The 21,655-nt window shown below is 44.3% G+C and overlaps 1 protein-coding gene across 2 annotated transcripts in view; it reads left to right on the top strand.

The window, feature by feature from the left end:
* The first annotated feature begins 916 nt into the window (after positions 1–916).
* Positions 917–21,655, top strand: part of CARS2 (cysteinyl-tRNA synthetase 2, mitochondrial) — a 69,106-nt gene continuing 48,367 nt past the window's right edge. The window contains exons 1-4 of one of the 2 annotated variants that reach the window (XM_040336218.1): positions 917–1,260; positions 6,476–6,526; positions 12,768–12,885; positions 14,006–14,077. In XM_040336218.1, coding sequence (XP_040192152.1) covers positions 1,052–1,260; positions 6,476–6,526; positions 12,768–12,885; positions 14,006–14,077 — 450 coding nt within the window. In that variant the 5' untranslated portion in view covers positions 917–1,051. Of the gene's footprint in view, positions 1,261–6,475; positions 6,527–6,627; positions 6,654–12,767; positions 12,886–14,005; positions 14,078–21,655 lie in introns of those variants that run through there. The other variant, XM_040336219.1, reaches the window with a different exon arrangement.

Genomic DNA, 21,655 nt, shown 5'->3' with positions numbered 1-21,655 from the left:
AAAAACGCCCCTCTCCATTGAAATGAATTGAAAACGCTGTAAAAACGCGGTAAAATATCGGTGTTTTACCGCTATTTTAACGCCCCGCTATAGGCGTTTCCAGTGTGAAAGGGCTCTAATAGAAGAATGGAATACCCATAGAGAATAATAGAAAGAAATGGAATGCCCATAGAGAATAATGGAACAAAATGGAATGCCCATAGAGAATAATAGAAAGAAATGGAATGCCCATAGAGAATAATGGAACAAAATGGAATGCCCATAGAGAATAATAGAAAGAAATGGAATGCCCATAGAGAATAATGGAACAAAATGGAATGCCCATAGAGAATAATAGAAAGAAAATCTTTCTATTAGGCGCCTTACACACTGGGGCTGGGGGCGGTGTTTCAACGCTATTCGGCCGCTAGTGGGGCGGTTTAACCCCCACTAGCAGCCGAGAAACGGTTAAAATCCACCACAAAGCGCCTCTGCAGGGGCGATTTGCCAGCGGTATAGCCGCGGTGCCTCATTGATTTCAATGGGCAGGAGAGGTGGAGGAGCGTTATACACACTGCTCCAAGGATGCTGCTAGCAGGACTTTTTTTACCGTCCTGTTAGCACACTACTCCAGTGTGAAAGCCCTCGGGCTTACACACTGGAGAGACAGCAGCGGCTGCTTCTGGTCGCTTTGCAGGCGGTATTTTTTGCGTAATAGCGCCTGCAAAGCTACCCAGTGTGAAAGGGGTCTAAGTGACCTACGTGAAGCTGCGCTTTCAGTGTCAGCCTGCTCACTCTGTCCCCCTCCATTGCTGTCTGTGAGGGGAGACAGGAATTGTTCCTCTGTCTACTGAGGAAATACCGAGCAGTGTGTGACACGAAGGTGGCATGCAGTAGTGTCACACTGTATTACACACAGGGTAATGATGGGCGGGGCGGAGGAAGAGGAGGAGTTGTCTTCTACACTGACACTGCGAGTGAAGACACTATAGTGCCCTTCCATTCTCCTTTACCGCATCTCTACGACTTGTCATACTACAATCCGAGCGCCCCGCCTGGAGTCTGCACGAGGATGCAGTGCCTGGCCCGGGCTAGCTGGAGGCTGCACTCAGCTCAGCGACACGGAAGAGTCGGACTCTTCCGGCCCGGGAGCTTCTGTACATCTGCCGCTGCTGGACGTGGGGTGACCCCTAGTGGACATGACACGGAAATACAGGTGTACAACAGCCTGAGCAGGAAGAAGGAAGCGCTCATACTGCACTCAGCGGCTGCAGCCACATGGTTAGATGTCTGCTTGTCATGTACCTTTCGCTGCTGTCTGTTGTATGGGGGAAGGGAGGTGCTTATAGTTCTGGAAACGCAATCATTGGAACCCCTGGTGTACCATATATTTCTCAGGGAATACCTGTGGTTTAACCCCTTGTCGCCCAGGCCAATTCTGACACTTCTCCCCTACATGTATAAACCTACATTTTTTTTTTTGCTAGAAAATGACTTAGAACCCCCAAATATATATATATATATATATATATATATATATATATATATATATATATATATATATATATATATATTACAGTATATGTGTGTGTGTATACAGTTTTTTTTTTAAGGGAAAAAATACACTTATTGCATACAAACACAATATAATATCTAATTTTGTTAAATATAAAAGACAATGTTACGGCATGTAAACCTAACATGTCACGTTTTAAACTTGCATTTAAAAACTTTGTAAGTAACATTTTAAACGCCTTTACAGGTTACGGTTACCAGTTTAGATATACACAGGAGGTCTGGTGTTAGAATTAAGGCTTTCGCTCCAATGTTCGTGACAATACCTCACATGTGTGGTGCGATCACTGCTTACATATGCGAAAAGTATGCATTTGCAGGGGGGGGGCTCTTTACATTTAAATGTTTCTATTATTATTTTTATTATTTACACACTCAATTTTTATTTTGTATCAACTTTATTGCTATCACAAGGGATGAACAACATTCCTTGTGACAGCATGGGCTGTGACAGGTCCATTTATGGAGAGATCTGGGGTCTAGACCCTCTGGCCTCCAATACAGCTGATCAGACACAGATTGGCTGCTTATCTAGCCGGTAATGGGCAGTTAAACCTAAAGGCAGAACCGGAAGGGACAAAGACCGTTCCTTTCTGTCTATACTGTGCAGACGTCGCCGTTGGTTGCATTGCTTCCAGGCTCTGTGATCTGATGGCAGAGCCCGGGACAGGTGGGGGGGCGCAGTAGTGTATTTAGGTTTTGTGCTGCCCTAGGCCTGACCAAACTTGTGCCCCACTAATTTAAATATGACCCATCCCTTCTTGTCAAAGCCACACCCCTTGATGTTTAAGACCTGCCCTGAAATTTTCAAATGGGGACACTAGTTCTTACGCCCTGGGAGGGGGGCACACATTTCTGATAATTTTATGGAGAGAACTAAGAAGATATAACCATGCCAATAGTGCAGCTGAAAACATATAGCACAGTGAGGAAGGTTTGTGGTCTAGGATGATAGGACAGTCGAAATTAGAAGCGGCACCCCCCCCCCCCCCACAGTTGCGGAATGCCGGCCGCCCGCATACTGGAAGCAGTGCGGCCACTTTGTGGGGGCACTAGAGTAATTTGCCTCTCAGCCCAGTCTGTCCCATAAGACTGGCGCTACACTAGCAGTGTATCACAAGCCGGCGGGGACTCTTTCCGTGCTGCCCCCCTGAAAAGTGCTGCCCTAGGCCTGGGCCTTGTCGGCCTAGGCCAGGATACAGCGTTGGTGGGTGGGGGGGGGACTCCTTTCCACCATCCACAGAAGTGATCGAGTGGCAACCACGTTCGGCGGGTAACTGGTTAAATACCCCATTCATCACTACCAGGGCTGCCATCAGGGGGGTACAGGCAGTACACCTGTAAGGTTTGTGGATCTCCGTAAGTGCTAATTTGCATACCCAAAGCGTCATTTCGACTCGAAATGCCCCCAGCGGCGGATGCGGTACTGCATCCTAAGATCCGACAGTGTAAGTCCCTTACACATGTCGGATCTTCTGCCTATCTATTGGAAACTGATTCTGTGGATCAGTTCCAAAGATAGAAACAGGGATACGACGGTGTATCAGTAGATACGCCGTCGTATCCCTTTTGTGAATCTGGCCCTTAATGCTTAAACATCCCTTGTGGTGATAATAATAATAAAGCATGACCGGTCCTTTTTATTGAGACATCTGAAGTCTACAAGACCCCAGATCTTCTCTCTACCTTTTGAAAGCAGATAAAAAAAGAAAACATTGATCTGATGCTTTCCAAAAAAAATAAAAAACATTGTTGACATCTGTCCTAAACTGGAAGTGATGTCATTGCTTCTGGCCTAGAAATAATCAGACGATCTGGTCTCTCTTCACCTCTATGGCCAGTCTCACAAACCGCCGGATCATTTTCTGGGCCCGACAGTGAGAACTGTAAGCCCGAGAAACACAGGTGAGCGGTGGAAGGGCTGACTTCTCCCACTGCTTCTAAAAGCGATCCAGTGGCTAATCAGCAGCTGTTTGCTTTCAGTAGAAGCAGAATCGCCGGTTGAAAAAAAAAAAACATACCGGGTTTATGGCAGCTGCAGCCATAGCCCCAGTAAACCACTTCAAAACTGCAATGTTTACATGCTGCGTTTTGCCGCGTTTGCGTTTAGAAGCGTTTAAAAAAAGTGTTTATTTTAAATGGCTAAAAACGCCTATAAACGAAACGCTGCTAAACACGGGTTTTGAAGGAATTTTTTTAAAAAACTGGCCTATAAATTCAACTGCCTAAAAACGACAGTAGATAAACCTGTGTACATGTACACATAAGATAACATTGAATGAGTTTGGGGGCTGTTGAAAAAAGTGTCCAACTGCCTCTGAATGTCCATTTAGCAGCAGCAGCAGCAGTGTACATGGGGCCTTAGATCCGCAAATAAGAAAACAGTGGAAAATGCATTAATTTTACGGCCATGTGAATGGGGCCTAAGAATTCTTGTATCCCTCAATTGAAGCTAAAGAACATACAGAATTATCCAATGTTGAAATTAATTTATTTTGTTGAACCTGTCTAGGAATATAGTGTGAATAAATGGTGCATAGAAGGCCTAAAGGTTGCTTTATTGCAGTGATGGTGATGTTTTGGAACTACATTTCCCATGGTGCTCATGCACTCTGCAGTGTACTGGAGCATCATGGGAGATGTACAGTAAAACCTTGGATTGCAAGCATAATTTGTTCCAGAAACATGTTTGTAATCCAAAGCACTTGTATATCAAAGCAAATTTCCCCATGAGAAATAATGGAAACTAGAGCTGCACGATTCTGTGAAAAATTTTGAATCGCGATTCTTTTGCTTAGAATGAAGATCACGATTCTCAAAAACCTTTTTATTTGAAAAATTTACAACCTCTGAACATAAAAGGGGGCATGTGAGGAGTGAACTTAAAATAACGGCAACCACTGTCCCTATGTATTATGAATATTACCACAGTCGTCTGAGTCAGCTACCCATAATATGAATATTACCACAGTCGGCTACCCCAGACTCTGGGTAGCTGACTACTATGGCAATATTCATAATAAGGGCAGCTGACTCAGACGACTGTGGTAATATTCATATTAGATATTATAAGGGACAGTGGTTGCCGGTATTTTAAGTCCACATGCCTCACAGGCTCACATCACATGCCCCCCTTTAATAGCCTGACTGCAGTGTCGATTGCAAGGTCTGGGGTAGCTAACTGTGATAATATGGGTAGCTAGCTGACTCAGACTGTGTGGGCTGGGCCTGGCTGGGGTAGCTGACTCACTGTGGTCACTGGTGTTCATGATTTTATATATATATATATATATATATATATATATATATATATATATATATATATATATATATATATATATATATATATATATATAATGTATGCACTGTAGTACAGGGGTCGACAATATCCGGGCGCCAGGTCGCATTGGTGACAAGAAATTGTGACCTGGCGCCCGCTGGTATTTGAGGGTGCGCCCTACAAGGCCGCGAAGCCACGGCCTCAATTACCGGCCGCCGCGGGCCCACCGCGATCGCGCAGCAGGGGAGGTGGGGGCGCACGGAGGCACAGGATCCTGTGTCTCCGTGCGCCTCCCCCGCTGCGCGATCGCGACGGCCGGTAATTGAGGCTGCGGCTTTGCTGCCTTGTGAAGTCCCAAGCTCTTCAGGAGCTTCTGTGAGCTGGCGCCATCTGGTGGTGGCCGTTGGCATTACATTACAATGGCATTGCAGCACTTCTAATGTGTGTCATGATCAGATCATGCTGCCTGCTGGTGCACACTCACCGCTGTGCTGTATGTTTCGTAACGTTTCCCACCGGTCGAGAAGCGTGGTGGTACCGCCCATGCCCAGGCATCATTGACATCCAGCGGCGCTGCGCCGCATCACGTTCTCTGATGACTGACGTCAGTTCCTATATCTGCCATTTGCGTTCCACGCTGGTTCTGGGGATTCAGCGGAGAGTTAAAAAAATCGTGCACATCCAGCCTGGAGATCGAGATTGCGATCTTCAAACGATTAATTGTGCAGCTCTATTGGAAACTCAAATAATTCGTTCCACAACCATTTATTCATAAATCCTTTAGTTTTATAGTCTATATAAAAAGATTATAGAAATGTGATAAACCATAAAATGGAAGTCTCTACAAGGGGATTAGAAGCTAAATCCAGCAGGAGCTACAGATTATAGAAGAGAAGAGAGGTAATATGTTGCTAAGTGTTATACCTTCATTAAATGTAACCATATTGCTACACTTAGAGGCGCTTCTCTTCCCTTTTATACTCTGTTGTGACATGATGCTACTTGTATATCAGAACATCGCTTGTACATCAAGTCAAATTTTATTTTAAAATGATGCTTGTCTTGCAAAACACTTTCAAACCAAGTTACTCTCAAGCCAAGGTTTTACTATAGTTCCAAAACATCTGGGGTGCCAAGGTTCGCCACCACTGCTTTTATTGTATTGAATTTTACAGAAAAATACAATGCTGCTGATTTGAGAGGCGGTATTCTTTAATAACAAAAAAGTACTTGAAATGAGTTTTACAGTTGCTGTATTTTGAGACCTGTCAGCAATCTATCTATGCTGACTTCTAAATGAACTAACAGGTCCTCTTTAATGGGCCTTGTATTGCAGTGTCTCTAATAAGAACTGCCTGTATGGCTTCACAGAAAGCGTTTAGATTTAGACTTTGATCTGGCACATTCATATGATCCTGATGTATTAAATCCTACGGCTAATGTGACTGTCAGTGTACATTTGTGCTTGAAGTCAAAGCTGAGCTCAAGGCAATAGGATTTATGATTTCCTCTCATGCTCACTTCTCTTCCGAGTGACTGTTTTACCTTTTTACCTTCTGCGCTTTCTTTTCATGTTTTTTTTTTTTTTTTATATAAAATTACATAAAATCCCAGGATTTAACTGTATATTCTTTCTTCCAGGTATAGCTGTGGGCCTACAGTTTATGATCACGCACATCTCGGGCATGCATGGTGAGATATTACTTTCCATCCTTGCCATCAAATACAAGGAACACTTGTATCAGATCATGGGATTTTATAATAGAAACAGCCCTGTTAAACTGTCAGCAGGATTTGAATCCCATTAAATGATTATTAGGTTGGTATAAAGGTATATATGATATGGACCCAACATAACTTCTAGAATTCACATCAAAGTCTTTTGTATTGTGAAAATCTGGATGCATGGAATTTACTCCTTTGTGCTGCTGTTATAATAAAATGCAATAGTTAATTTCCACTTGTGATTATAGTTCACTTTGGTAGTGTGTAGGGCCTTTAACATATTTGTTTTGGAGAGTGAACATCAGTTAAAACTGATCCGAGTGACAAGATCGATCACTAGTCTCTCTTGCCCAAGAGCAATGACTCTAAGCTCCTGATGTTCATGCACAATGATATCACTGCCTTTAGCACTGACATTAAAGTAAAGCAAATTATTTTGGAGGGACATACATGAACACATTTTTATTTCGAAAATTTTAATTTTAAGAACCTTTGTTCGATTTTCTAGTTACATGTAGAGTTGAGCGGACACCTGGATGTTCGGGTCCGAACCCGAACTTAAAAAAAAAAGTTCGGGTTCGGGAACCCGAACCCGAACTCCGAACCCCATTATAGTCAATGGGACACGGACTTTTAGAAAAAAAAAATGCGTGGAGGTCCCCGCAAATTCAATAACCAGACCCTTTAGGTCTGGTATGGATATTAAGGGGAACCCCACCGTCAATTTAAAACAAAAATGACGTGCGGTTCCCCCTAAATATCCATAACCAGACCCGTTATCTGAGCACGTTGACCTGGCCGGCCGCAGAAAAGAGGGGGGGACAGAGTGCGGCCCCCCCCTCTCCTGAATCGCACCAGGCCACATGCCCTCAACATGGGGAGGATGTCCCCATGTTGATGGGGACAAGGGTCTCATCCCCACAACCCTTGCCCGGTGGTTGTGGGGGTATGCGGGCGGGAGGCTTATCAGAATCTGGAAGACCCCTTTAACAAAGGGGACCCCCAGATCCTGACCCCCCCCCCTGTGTGAAATGGTAATGGGGTACACTGTACCTCTACCATTTCACGAAGGAAGTGTAAAGTCTTGTAAAAAAAAAACACACACACCGTAGAATAAAGTCCTTTATTAATAAAAAAGAAAAAAACTCCAGCGGTGATAATCCACTCGTTCCCGGCTTCCTGCTTCAACGTTGTCCTGATCCTGCAACGGGTGCGGGTGATCTCCAGCGATGAGAAGATCCAGCGACGGGTGATCTCCGCTCCAGCGATGAGAAGATCCATCCATCCGGAGCGCAGCATCCCCGACCTCCTCTCACCGCTGGACACAGCCCAGCGAATGACGCGCTGAAGCTGTGACATTACTTATATAGAGGAGGCAGGGCCACCCGTCACGTGCCCCCGCACCCTCTGACGTACCCTCTGCTACGTCACTGGGGAAGCCCCGGCTTCCCTCTTCCTGGGCTTCCCCAGTGACGTAGCAGAGGGTACGTCAGAGGGTGCGGGGTCACGTGACAGGTGGCCCTGCCTCCTCTATATAAGTAATGTCACAGCTTCAGCGTGTCATTCGCTGGGCTGTGTCCAGCGATGAGAGGAGGTCGGCGATGCTGCGCTCCGGATGGATGGATCTTCTCATCGCTGGAGCGGAGATCACCCGTCGCTGGAGATCACCCGCAGCCGTCGCAGGATCCGGACAACGTTGAAGCAGGAAGCCGGGAACCAGTGGATTATCACCGCTGGAGTTTTTTTTTTTTTTTTTTTTTTTATTAATAAAGGACTTATTCTACGGTGTGTGTGTGTGTGTGTGTGTGTGTGTGTGTGTTTTTTACAAGACTTTACACTTCCTTCGTGAAATGGTAGGGGTACAGTGTACCCCATTACCATTTCACACAGGGGGAGGGGTCAGGATCTGGGGGTCCCCTTTGTTAAAGAGGTCTTCCAGATTCTGATAAGCCTCCCGCCCGCATACCCCCACAACCACCGTGCAAGGGTTGTGGGGATGAGACCCTTGTCCCCATCAACATGGGGACATCCTCCCCATGTTGAGGGCATGTGGCCTGGTGCGATTCAGGAGAGGGGGGGGCCGCACTCTGTCCCCCCCTCTTTTCTGCGGCCGGCCAGGTCAACGTGCTCGGATAACGGGTCTGGTTATGGATATTTAGGGGGAACCGCACGTCATTTTTGTTTTAAATTGACGGCGGGGTTCCCCTTAATATCCGTACCAGACCTAAAGGGTCTGGTTATTGAATTTGCGGGGACCTCCGCGCATTTTTTTTTCCCGAACTCCGATCCCGGACCCAAACTTTTTCCAATTATTCGGGTCCGGGTTCGGGAAAAACCCAAAGTCCGTACCAAACCCGAACTTTACATTTCGGGTTCGCTCAACCCTAGTTACATGGTTAGTCAGGTTGAAAAAAGACACAAGTCCATCCAGTTCAACCATAAAAAAATAAAATAAAAAATATCGTACAATCCCATATACCCAATTCTATACCCACAGTTGATCCAGAGGAAGGCAAAAATAAAAACAGCCGAGCCTGATCCAATTTGCTAAGCAGGGGAAAAAATTCCTTCCTGATCCCCCGAGAGGCAATCGGATTTTCCCTGGATCAACTTTACCTATAATTGTTAGTACTTAGTTATATTCTGTACATTTAGGAAAGTATCCAGGCCTTTCTTAAAGTAATCTACTGAGCTGGCCAGAACCACCTCTGGAGGGAGTCTATTCCACATTTTCACAGCTCTTACTGTGAAGAACCCTTTCCGTATTTGTAGGTGAAATCTCTTTTCCTCTGGATGTAAAGCGTGCCCCCTTGTCTTTTGTTTTGACCGCAAAGTGAATAACTCAACACCAAGTTCACTGTATGGACCTCTTATATATTTGTACATGTTGATCATATCCCCCCTTATTCTCCTCTTCTCAAGAGGGAATAAATTCAGTTCCTCTAACCTCTCCTCATAGCTGAGCTCCTCCATGCCTCTTATAAGTTTGGTTGCCCTTCTCTGCACTTTCTCCAGTTCTCCGATATCCTTTTTGAGAACTGGTGCCCAAAACTGAACTGCATATTCCAGATGAGGTTTTGCTAATGATTTGTACAGGGGCAACTCTCTCTCTCTCGCGCGCGCTTTGGAAACTGCAGCTTGGCATTGCATGCCATTTTTGAGCTTATGATCTACTAAAACCCCAGTTGTAGTTGTTAGTGGGGTCAAATCGACATTCGGTTTTAAACACAGTGACTGGTAAATTCAAAGGAGCAGAATAGAAAACTTTTCCCGATTATTATTTTTTTTTTTTTTTTTTTTTTTTTTTCAGGCAGGGTATGTGGTTTAATTTCTGAAATGGCATTCATGTTAGAAAGATTGATTGTTAAAAGCAAGTGAAATTTTAGAAAAATCTTGAATATTCTCTTATGGTCACCATAAGACATTTAAAAGCAGCAGCATGCTTTTTTTTTAATTAGTTGTCATGATGGGGTTACAAAAGTAAATTAGCCTTTTATGGTATAAAAACGGCAGATAATCACTACTATAGGGGTTAATTTATACTGTGAAACAGTATAAAACGTTTTGTATTAAGGTAGTACTAAAGGCCGAGATACTTTTGCATGGATACAATCTTTTTAAATATAATGCACAATACTAAAAAACGAATAAACAGTTACTTTGTACACAAAAATTAATACATTTTTACTTTAAGAAATAATTGTACCACCTTCTATTACCTCTAGTCTATCAGCATCCAGCTTCTCTGGGTTCAGAGCCCTTAAAGTTTTTGTTAAAGTTGACATGTATTTATTTTTTTCAGAGTGCCGCAAAGTATAGTATACAGTGCTCCTCTAGCAAGGTAAAAAGCTTCTGCCTTTAGAATCACTCACTTCCCTCTCCTGCCCAGGACTACATGTCCCATGAGGCATTGCTTCGCACACATTCACAAGTTCTTAGGGACTTGCTGACATGTATGGATGGTGTACTAAACTGTATGTGTGCTGCGCTGTATTTTTCAGGTGTTATAACCCTCCCTTACTCTATCCAAAATGAGGGGAAAAAAAGTTTTGCCTTTTAAATCTACTTTAATATCTTTTCAGGAAACCTCTGTTGGTAATCATCAGAGGCTATAGATGTTCATGCTGAGGTTACCAAGAAGGGTTAGAAAGTGTTGAATGTTGAACAGATTTCATATTCTGTTGTGTTAAATATTTTATTTCAGAAACCCTTCAACCACTTGCCGACCTATGTCACGCAGATATACTGCGACACAATGGCTCTCCAGGGCAAAATCCCGTACGGGTACGTCTTACCTGTTTTCGGCCACCAGAGGGCGGCGCAACAGCCGATGCGCGTGGCCGACAGGCACGATTATTGCCGGCCACGCGCGATCGTGTGCACGACCACCAGAACAGGGATTTGTGTGTGTGTAAACGCACACATTCCTGTGCTGTCAGAGGAGCCGAGCCATATCGTTTCTTCCTACTGAGTAGGAAAAACGATATGGCTTCTCTCCTAGTCACTGACATCCCCACACAGTTATAACATGCTGAGAGAACTCACATTTAACCCCTTGATCGCCCCCTAGTGTTAACCCCTTCCCTGCCAGTGACATTTACACAGTAATCAGTGCATTTTTATAGCATTGATCACTGTATAATATATATATGCCAATGGTCTCAAAAAGTGTCAAGTCTCCAATCTGTCCGTCGCAATGTCGCAGTAGCGCTAAAAATCGTAGATCACCGCCATTACCAGTAAAAAAAAAAAAAAATCTTTCCCATAGTTTGCAGACGCTATAACTATTGCATACAACAAATCAATATACGCTTATTGTGATTTTTTTTTTTTTTATTATATATATTTTTTTTTAAACAAAAATATGTAGCAGAAGGCATATTGGCCTAAACTGATGAAGAAATTCGTTTTTTAACCACTTCAGAATTAACTGGCCAATGACCGAACCATTTTTTGCGATTCGGCACTGCATCGCTTTAACTGACAATTGCGCGGTCATTGCAACGTTGTACCCAGACAAAATTTACATCCTCCCCCCCCCCCCCCCCACAAATAGAGCTTTCTTTTGGTGGTATTTGATTATCTCTGCGATTTAAATTTTTTTGCGCTATAAACTAAAAAAGAGTGACCATTTTGAAAAAAACACAATATTTTGTACTTTTTGCGATAATAAATATCCCCTTTTTTTTTTTTTTTTTAAAGGCTAATTTTTCGCAAATGTTAGAACATCTACAAAATAGGAGAGAGGTTTTTATAGCATTATTTATTATTATTATTATTATTTTTATTTTTGTACTAGTAATGGCGGCAATCTGCGGTATTTTTATTATTTTTTTATTTTTTTCCGGGACTGCGACATTATGGCGGACACTTTTGACACATTTTTGGGACCATTTTAAATTATACAGTGATCAGTGCTATAAAAATGCACTGATTACTTTATGAATGACACTGGCAGGGAAGGGATTAACACTGGGTGGCGATCAAGGGGTTAAATGTGTTCCCTAATGTGTGTTCTAACTGAAGGAGGGATGGGACTGACTAGGGGAAGAGAGAGATCGATGTCCATACATTGTATGAACACGATCAGTCTTTTTGCCCCTGAGAGAACCAGGATGTGTGTGTTTACACACACATCCCTGTTCTCATTCTCTAACGAGCAATCAAGGGTGCCCAACGGTCGTTGCGACCGCCGGACACTTACATTGGCTCCGGGGACACGCTTTGGGCACCTGCCTCCGGAGGCGTCTTAAAGAGCTGACGTACAGCTACGATGGCTCAGTATAACTGCAGCGGCTGGTCCGGAAGCGGTTAAAAAAACTTTTGGGGATATTTTATCATAGAAAAAAGTACAATTTATTTTTCAAAATTGTCGCTGTTTTTTGGTTTATAACGCACGAGGTGATCAAATACCACGAAAATAAATCTCTATTTGTGGGGGAAAAAAGGACGCACATTTTGTTCTTGTACAACGTTGCACGACTGCACAATTGTCAGTTAAAATGACGCAGTGCCAAATAAAAAGTGTAAAAAAGTGCTCTGGTCAAGAAGGGGGTAAAATCTTTCGGGGCAGAAGCGGTTAAATATCTACTTTGACTAATAATTAATTGAGAAAGTTGTTTGAGTTTGAAAACCCTGATTTGTTTCAAATTAAATCTAGTTGTGGTCCATTTTAGATTTATTTTCCCCCTTTTGTATTTCTTTTTAGCTCCTATGTTCGATTTGACATAATTCGGAGGATTATGACCCAATTCTTTGGCATCAATGTTGTTATGGTGATGGTAATAACAGATGTTGATGACAAGATAATCAAGAGGTCTAAAGAGGTAAATGATGCATGGTTTTATCGGAGTGTTTTTTTTTTTTTTTTTTATACAGTTATTTTTTTAGTAATCATCATTGCTCCAGCATGTATGTCCCTTTCACACTGGGGCAGGGGCATCGGTGGCGGCTGTTTTTGGCGGCGCTTTACCGTAAATTTTGCGGCACTATTTGGCTGCTAGCGGAGGTGCTTTTACCCCCCCCCCCTCGCTAGCAGCTGAGAAAGGGTTAAAACCACCGCAAAGGCACTTTGCCGGCAGTATAGATGCGGTGCCCATTGATTTTAATGGGTAGGAGCGGTGGAGGAGCGGTATACTCACCACTCCTTCACCGCTCCAAGGATGCTGCTAGCAGGTCTTTTTTTACCGTCCTGCTAGCGCACCACTCCAGTGTGACAGCCCTCAGAGCTGTCACACTGGAGAGACAGCAGCGGTTGTTTCAGGTCGCTTTGCAGGTGCTATTTTTAGCGGTATAGCGCCTGCAAAGCGACCCAGTGTGAAAGGGGTCGTATTGTAGATGATTTTGTTTGAAATATCATCTACTATATTGCATATAAAATGTAGTCAAGCGAATAGGGACACCCAATCTAGTCTCAGAGCAATAATGGCCCAGTCTCCAAGATCAAACCAAAACTTCTGAGCTTTGGAAATACCTGTCATTTCAGTTGATAGGCTTATGAAGGTTTCTAAACCTAAAAAAATCGCAGTACCAATGCGTGAATGCTGCTAACTAAACACAATTTCCATTCACATGATAAATCATTAGTATTTTAATTGCCAGGTTTCAGGGTAACAAATCCAGGCTGATACCACATTTTAAAGACTAGTACTGGTTAATTGTCTATTTTTGGCCATTTAAGAAAATCTTGATCTTCTTTTAGTGCCTCCTCCTTGAACATGTAAGGTGGAATGGTGGTGTAAGTGGAAATGGGAAAAGTGTGCCTCAGCATTAAACAAATATGCAGTGCATGTAACTAGTGTATATTCTTAGATAAAAAAGTAACCATCAATTTTTATTTCATGTAGTTACTGCTGCAGTAAAAAAAGTGGTTAAATGAATAACCACGCAGGTATCCTCCATCTTTGTTTTATTGTAATCATCTTTTTGCCTTTGTTTTCATTACAGCTTAACATGTCGCCAGTGTCTCTGGCTCGAGCTTATGAACAGGAGTTTAAACAAGACATGATGGCATTGAAGGTAACTTTAGTTGACATGTCACAGAGAAAATGTGCCCATACGGTGCCTAGAAAAATTATTCATACCACTTGAAATTTTCCACATTTTGTCCTGTTACAGGCAAAAAAGGTAGATTTATTTTATTGGGATTTTATGTAATAGATCAACACAACGTGACACATACCTGGAATTGTGAGGTGGAAGGCAAATTATAAATGGGTTTCCAATTTTTTTACAAATATGTGAAAAGTGTGGTGTGTATTTGTATTCAGCCCCCTTTACTCTAATACCCCTAACTAAAATCTAGTGGAACCAATTGCCTTCAGAAGTCACCTTATTAGTAAATGGAGTCCACCTGTGTGTAATTTAATTTCAGTATAAATACAGATGTTCTGTGAAGCCCTCATAGGTTTATTAGAGAACCTTAGTGAACATACGACATAATGAAGGCCAAGGAACACACCAGACAGGTCAGGGATAAAATTGTGGAAGTTTAATGCAGTGTTAGAAAAAAAGGTAAACAAAAATATCCCAAGCTTTGAACATCTCATAGAGCACTGTTCAAGCATTCATCCAAAAATGGAAAAAGTATGGCACAACGCCAAACCTACCAAGACATAGCCATCCACCTAAACTGAAAGGCTGGGCAAGGAGAGCATTAATAATAGAAGCAGCCAAGAAGCCCATGGTACAGTAACTCTGGGGGAGCTGCAGAGATGCACAGCTCAGGTGGGAGAATCTGTCCACAGGACAACTATTAGTCGTGCACTCCACAAATCTGGCCTTTATGGAAGAGTGGCAAGAAGAAAGCCAATGTTGAAAGAAAGTCATAAGAAGTCCTGTTTGCGAGAAGCCATGTGTGGAACACAGCAAACATGTGGGAGAAGGTGATTTGGTCAGATGAGACAAAAATTTTACTTTTTAGCCTAAAAACAAAATGCTATGTGTGACAGAGAACTAACACTGCACATCACCCTGAACACACCATCCCCACTGTGAAACATATTGGTGGCAGCATCATGTTGTGGGGATGCTTTTTTTTAGCAGGGATAGGGAAGATGGTCAGAGTTGATGGGAAGATAGATGGAGCCTAATACAGGGCAATCTTAGAAGAAAACATGATAGTCTGCAAAAGACTTGAGACTGGGGCAGAGGTTCATCTTCCAGCAGGACAAAAAACCTAAATGTATAGCCAGAGCTACAATGAAATGGTTTAGATAAAAGCATATTCATGTGTTAGAATGGCCCAGTCAAAGACCAGACCTAAATCCAATTGAGAATCTGTGGCAAGACTTGAAAATTGCTGTTCAGACGCTCTCCATCCAATCTGACAGAGCTTGAGCTATTTTGCAAAGAAGAATGGGCAAAAATTGTAATCTCTAGATGAGCTGTAGTTGCAGTGAAAGGTGGTTCTACAAAGTATTGACTCAGGGGGCTGAATACAAATGCACGCCACACTTTTCACATATTTATTTGTAAAACAGTTTGAAAACCATTTATCATTTTCCTTCCATTTCACACTTTGTGTTGGTCACATCACATACAATCCCAATAAAATACATTTACATTTCTGTCTGTAACATGACACAATTTGGAAAATTTCAAGGGGTATGAATACTTTTTCAAGGCACTGTATGTACCATAAAATAATGGCTGGTATAAAGTTTTGTTTTTACTGTCCAGTGTCCACTAGCAATGATTGCTGAAAAAATACTGCAGTGACCCCTAAAAAGGAAAACAATGTGACTACATGGTGAAGCAGGAGCACAAAAAACAGTTCATAGTCTACAGCAGTACTAAAAAAATCAAAGATTGACAGTGCGTGTATGGCCTAGTCTGGCCAATCCAGTGAACAAACAAACCTAGTGCTCATGGGCACAGCATAACCCCTCAGGATTTTTTGAAAAATTCTGAGGGGTTATGCTGTGCCCATGAGCACTAGGTTTGTTTGATAGTCTAGAGCAGGGGTGGGCAATTATTTTTTCGATGGGGCCACATGAGAAACTAAAAATATTTTGGAGGGCCGGGCCAAAAGGCTAAACTCAATACTGCATAAAATCAATTGTATTTCTTTATAAAAAAAAGCAGTAAATATCATTGTTGGACAACTGGTACGAGTACTTGTTATAGACATGGCACAGGAGGGGGACAGAGGCTGGGGACATGGCACAGGAGGGGGACAGAGGCTGGGGACATGACACAGGAGGGGGACAGAGGCTGGGGACAGGCAGCCACTGTTTAATCAATAACAATTGATTAAACAGTGGCTGCATGTGATGGCACAGTGGCTGCGTGTGATGGCACAGTGGTTGCGTGTGATGGCACAGTGGTTGCGTTTGATGGGCACAGTGGCAACAATTGATGGCACAGTGGCTGCGTTTGATGGCATGGCACAGTGGCGACAATTGATGGCACAGTGGCTGCGTTTGATGGCATGGCACAGTGGCTGTGTTTGATTGCACAGTGGCTGTGTTTGATGGCATGTCACAGTGGTGACAATTGATGGCACAGTGGCTGCGTTTGATGGCATGGCACAGTGGCGACAATTGATGGCACAGTGGCTGCGTTTGATGGGCACAGTGGCGACAATTGATGGCACAGTGGCTGTGTTTGATGGCATGGCACAGTGGCTGTGTTTGATTGCACAGTGGCTGCGTTTGATGGCATGTCACAGTGGTGACAATTGATGGGCCCATTGGCTGCCTGCATATGATGGGCACAGTGAGGCTTCAATTTTTTTGTTTGTTTTTTCGTCTGCCGCCCCCCCCCCCCCCAGGCCACTGGACAAACTAATGCAGACAGACAGTGCACAGTACCATGAGGAAGTAAAAGCTGCCCAGGCCCCAGGCCCCCAGCACACATGCCACAGCTATACTTACTTTTCTTTCAGTGTCTGAGAGGCTGGCTCACACTGTCAGTCAGGTCGGTGGTCGGCCACACTCAGCACAGTCAGCACTGCAGCTCTCTCACCTCCTTGTCCACTCCTCAGCCCTCAACCCCAACACTTCAAGTTCCCTGAGTTCCCTCACGCTGTGGACTCGAGATGGGCGGACGCAATTTGCAATTAGGCGCGGAGGCGCGCTGTGAATGCTGGGGCGGCCGCGGCGTCCTCCTCCTGATGTCCTGATCACTCTGCTTGCTAGGTGCCGTTCGTTTGAACAGCTCGCGATTGGACAGATCTGTCCAAGGGGGAGTGTTTATGCGCGGCGGGGAAAACAGCTGTTCAAACGAACGCTGTCTGTAATGTTCCCCGCCGCGGTGATTAACGTGGCAGCTGCGGCGATTTCGGCGGCGACGGGGGGGGCCGGATTAAAAGGTCCGCCGGGCCGTATACGGCCCGCGGGCCGTAGTTTGCCCAGGTCTGGTCTAGAGCATGGGTCTTCAAACTACGGCCCTCCAGTTGTTCAGGAACTACAATTCCCATCATGCCTAGTCATGTCTGTGAATGTCAGAGTTTTACAATGCCTCATGGGATGTGTAGTTCCGCAACAGCTGGAGGGCCGTAGTTTGAGGATCCCTGGTCTAGAGCAGGTGCACTGAATTAAAATTCACGGAGGTCCGGTCAGTAAAAGTAAAACTACCTGCCCATATCGAGGGTAAGGGCAGACAGTGTACTGAGAGTCTGCAGGATCCTGGTATTGTACCTGCAATCTGCTAATTGTGGGTGCAATGCTTTACAGCAGGGGTCTCAAAGTACCGACCCGTGAGCCATTTGCGGCCGGTTATAAATGGCCCGCAGGCAGGGCGGGGGGTGCCGCGGAAGTGGGGGAGTAGATTTTCTTCACATGCAGAGTAGCGCAGGAAACGTCTGTCATAAGTTCACTTCTCTGTCATGTCACGCTGAGGCTGCTCCCCCGCCCCCCGGCGGCCCCCCCTCTCTTCTCGTCCATCCCCATTTGCTTGTGATATCATCTGGGATGGACAAGAAGAGAGGGGGGGGGCGGGGGAGCAGCCACAGCATGACATGACAGAAGTGAACTTATGACAGACGCCTCCTGCTTTACTCTGCATGTGAAGAAAATCTACTCCCCCACTGCATGTGAAGAAAACGACAACAAGTAAACGCTGACCTGTGCCCCATGTACCCCGATTGTGAGGTCATGTGCCCCATGTACCCTGATGTGGCTGATGTGCCCCGATTGTGCCCTGATGTGCCCCATGTACCCTGATTGTGCCCTCATGTGCCCCATGTACCCTGATGTGGCTGATGTGCCCCATGTACCCTGATGTGCTGGGCTCTGTACCCTGATGTGCCCTGTCCTGATGTGCTAAGCCCTGATGTGCCTTGTCCTAATGTGCCGTGCCCTGTACCCTGATGTGGCCTGTTGTGCTGTGCTCTGATGTGCTGGGCTCTGTACCCTGATGTGCTGTACCCTGATGTGCTGGGCTCTGTGCCCTGATGTGCGCTGTGCCCTGATGTGCGCTGTGCCCTGTACCCTGATGTGCTGGGCTCTGTGACCTGATGTGCTGTGCCCTGATGGTGAGTGGTCAGTGTGTAGTGTAGTGGTCAGTGAGGTGTGTAGTGGTCAGTGTGCAGTGGTCATCGTGTAGTGGTCAGTGTGCAGTGGTCATCGTGTAGTGTAGTAGTCAGTGGGGTGTGCAGTGTTGTGGTCAGTGTGCAGTGTAGTGGTCAGTGTGTAGTGTAGTGTAGTGGTCATCGTGTAGTGGTCAGTGTGCAGTGGTCAGTGTGTAGTGTAGTGGTCAGTGGGGTGTGTAGTGTTTAGTGGTCAGTGTGTAGTGGTCATTGTGCAGTGTAGTGGTCAGTGTGCAGTGGTCGGTGTCTAGTGTAGTGGTCGGTGTGCAGTGGTCAGGGTTAATAATGCATCCGCTGACACCAGTGCTGGTGTTAATAATGCATCCACTGACACTAGTGCTGGGGGTAATAATGCGTCGGCTGACACCAGTGCTGGGGGGTTAATAATGCGTTCGCTGACACCAGTACTGTTTTTGAAGTTTGCATGCGGCCCCCCATGGGATATGAAAACTTGTCTTGTGGCCCTCAGGTAATTTGAGTTTGAGACCCCTGCTTTACAGGCTACAGTGTAAAAAAAATCACTTTTTTGCAGGTATAAAAAAAAAAAAAAAAAAAAGATGTGTATTTATTATTTATTATTTTTTTAAAAGGTGAACTTATCCTTTTAAGTGGGTTTTGCATTCATGTAGACTTGTTTGAGAATGCATAGCTAATTTGAGGTGAGAAAAAAGTTGTTGACAAGGGCCATAAATCATAATACCATTAAAAACTTTCCATTTTATTAACCTGTACTGTCATGATTTTGACCATTGAACACATTCTAAATTGATCCCTGACTAGGTTTTATGGATAAATGCAGTCTTCTTAATAACCCTTTAAATGCCCCACCCCTTACCTGAGCATAGATAATCTCTAAAATCCTCAACATTTCTGCCTGTTTCAAGTGTAAATTGGGTTTGCATCACCTGCCCACAGCTGCCAGTCCATTCTGCCAAATTCTAAGCATACGGTTTGGCACATGCACTGGGTGATGGCAGAGAACTACTACAAAAAAATGAGTCTGTTGGCATATGTGCCAAGGCAGTCTGCCATTATTATGCTCGAGGCTAGCACAGGTTGTTGCAAGGCTATGTGGACAAAAACATGTATTTAGAAAATGAGTTAAGGTGCCATAGGTGGTGGGGTATTTCTGCTGAATGCAGATCATAGTGTTAATGTTAGGATTTTTCCCTGCAATGCTGCATCATGTTTTTATAGGTTAATTGTATGGCAGGTGCTGTAAAACATTGTTTACAGTGTTTTAAGTTTTTCATAGATGTGGAGTTTCTATGACAATGCTCTTTGTAATTCACACCTAAATGGGAGCATCAATGCCTCTCTGGTGCTTCTGTATGTCTTTAACGGTAATATCAAGTGTTATTACTGATAACATAATTACATTAAGGTGTAATTTCGTTTTGTCGCTCTCAGTTACATAATTGAATGCTTTTCTATCTTCTGTTCTTCCCAGAAGCAATTTGTCCTTGTTTGAGGTATGAGTAATGTCTTAGTTTAACAAGTACAATTGTTTTTACCAATAACACTTTCTTTTGGTGTTTTGATAATAGTAGGAACTAAGTTTCCAAAGTTTGAGTAAGGCAGGCCATAGAAGGTGCGATTTTTTTCTTTTCTTGCATGATTCCCCCATCAACCCAGAGAGTGCTGACAGGGGAATTCCTCCTGCCAAGCAATTGTATTCTACCAGCAGGGCGGCGGGGGAAGCCGTCCTCACCGGGAGAAGGCAGTGCTATAGCAGCCGCCATTGTGAATCCGGCAGGCTGGTTGTACCCAAGTTGATTGATCGATTTACTTGGTACATTCTGCCGATTCACAGATGGTCTGAATCTCAGCAGGTTCCTGCTGAACGGGCCAAGATTCAAACGGTCTATGGCCAGCCAAGTTTCACTCCACCGAAGTGAAACATGTTGGGCGTGGCCTGGCTGGGGTCCAGGCTGAGACTACTACTTGTTCACACAGACCTTCAGCTCTTGTTCATAATTTGCATATCACTGTCCTTGAATATCCATTTTTCTAAAAGTAATAAGAGTTCACCCTCCTATGTCAGGCCATCTATTTGTTATGCAGTTATTTTTTTCTCCCCAGTGCCACAATTCAAGCATGCTTAAAATGGTAGTAAACGTAAAAAAAAAAAAAGTTTTCTCCTGCAAGGTAATAATATAATGTGCTAGTAGGCACTGCGGGCCAGATTCACCGAGCAAGTACGCCGGCGTATCTACTGACACACCAGCGTACTTTCAAATTTGCCGCGTCGTATCTTTAGTTTGAATCCTCAAACCAAGATACGACGGCTTCTGGCTTCGATCCAACAGGCGTACGGCTTCGTACGCCTTCGGATCGTAGGTGCAATACTTCGGCGCCCGCTGGGTGGAGTTTGCGTTGTTTTCCGCGTCGGGTATGCTAATTCGCTTTTTCCGTCGATCCACGAAGGTACGCGCGGCCGTCGCATTCTCTTACGTCGTCGCTAGTCCGCTTTTCCCGGCGTATAGTTAAAGCTGCTATTTTGTGGCGTATAGATAGACTTGCCATGTTAAAGTATGGCCATCGTTCCCGCGTCAAATAATTATTTTTTTTTTTTGCGGAAGTCGTCCGTGAATAGGAAAGGACGTAACTCACGTCTAAGTTCAAAAATTACATTGGTGCGACGTCATTTCGCGCAAAGCACGGCGGGAAATGTCAAAACGGAGCATGCACAGTTCAATCGGCGCGGGGACGCGCTTCATTTAAATGAATCACGCCCCCCTATCTGCCCAATTTGAAATACGCGCCGAGAGATACACTACGCCTCCGTAACTTACGGCGCAAAATCTTCCTGGATTCGACTTAGAGCCAGGTAAGATACGGCGGCGTAGCGTATCTCTGATACGCTGCGCCAGGGCAATTCTATGTGAATCTGGCCCTGCATTACTAGTGTTAAATACATAGAAAAAAATACAGCGCTGTGCCTATAACCAAATGAAGATAAAAAATGACAATACCAAAAACAAGCAGCAGCTCAAATGTGAGATATACACATAAACAAATTGCAAACTGTAAAGGAAGCTGCGCTAAAAATAAAAAATATACAT

This window comes from Rana temporaria, chromosome 2 (genome assembly GCF_905171775.1).
Source record: "Rana temporaria chromosome 2, aRanTem1.1, whole genome shotgun sequence".
NCBI lineage: Eukaryota > Metazoa > Chordata > Amphibia > Anura > Ranidae > Rana > Rana temporaria.
The sequence above is the reverse complement of the archived record's forward strand: the minus strand, read 5'-3'. Positions and strand labels throughout refer to the sequence as shown.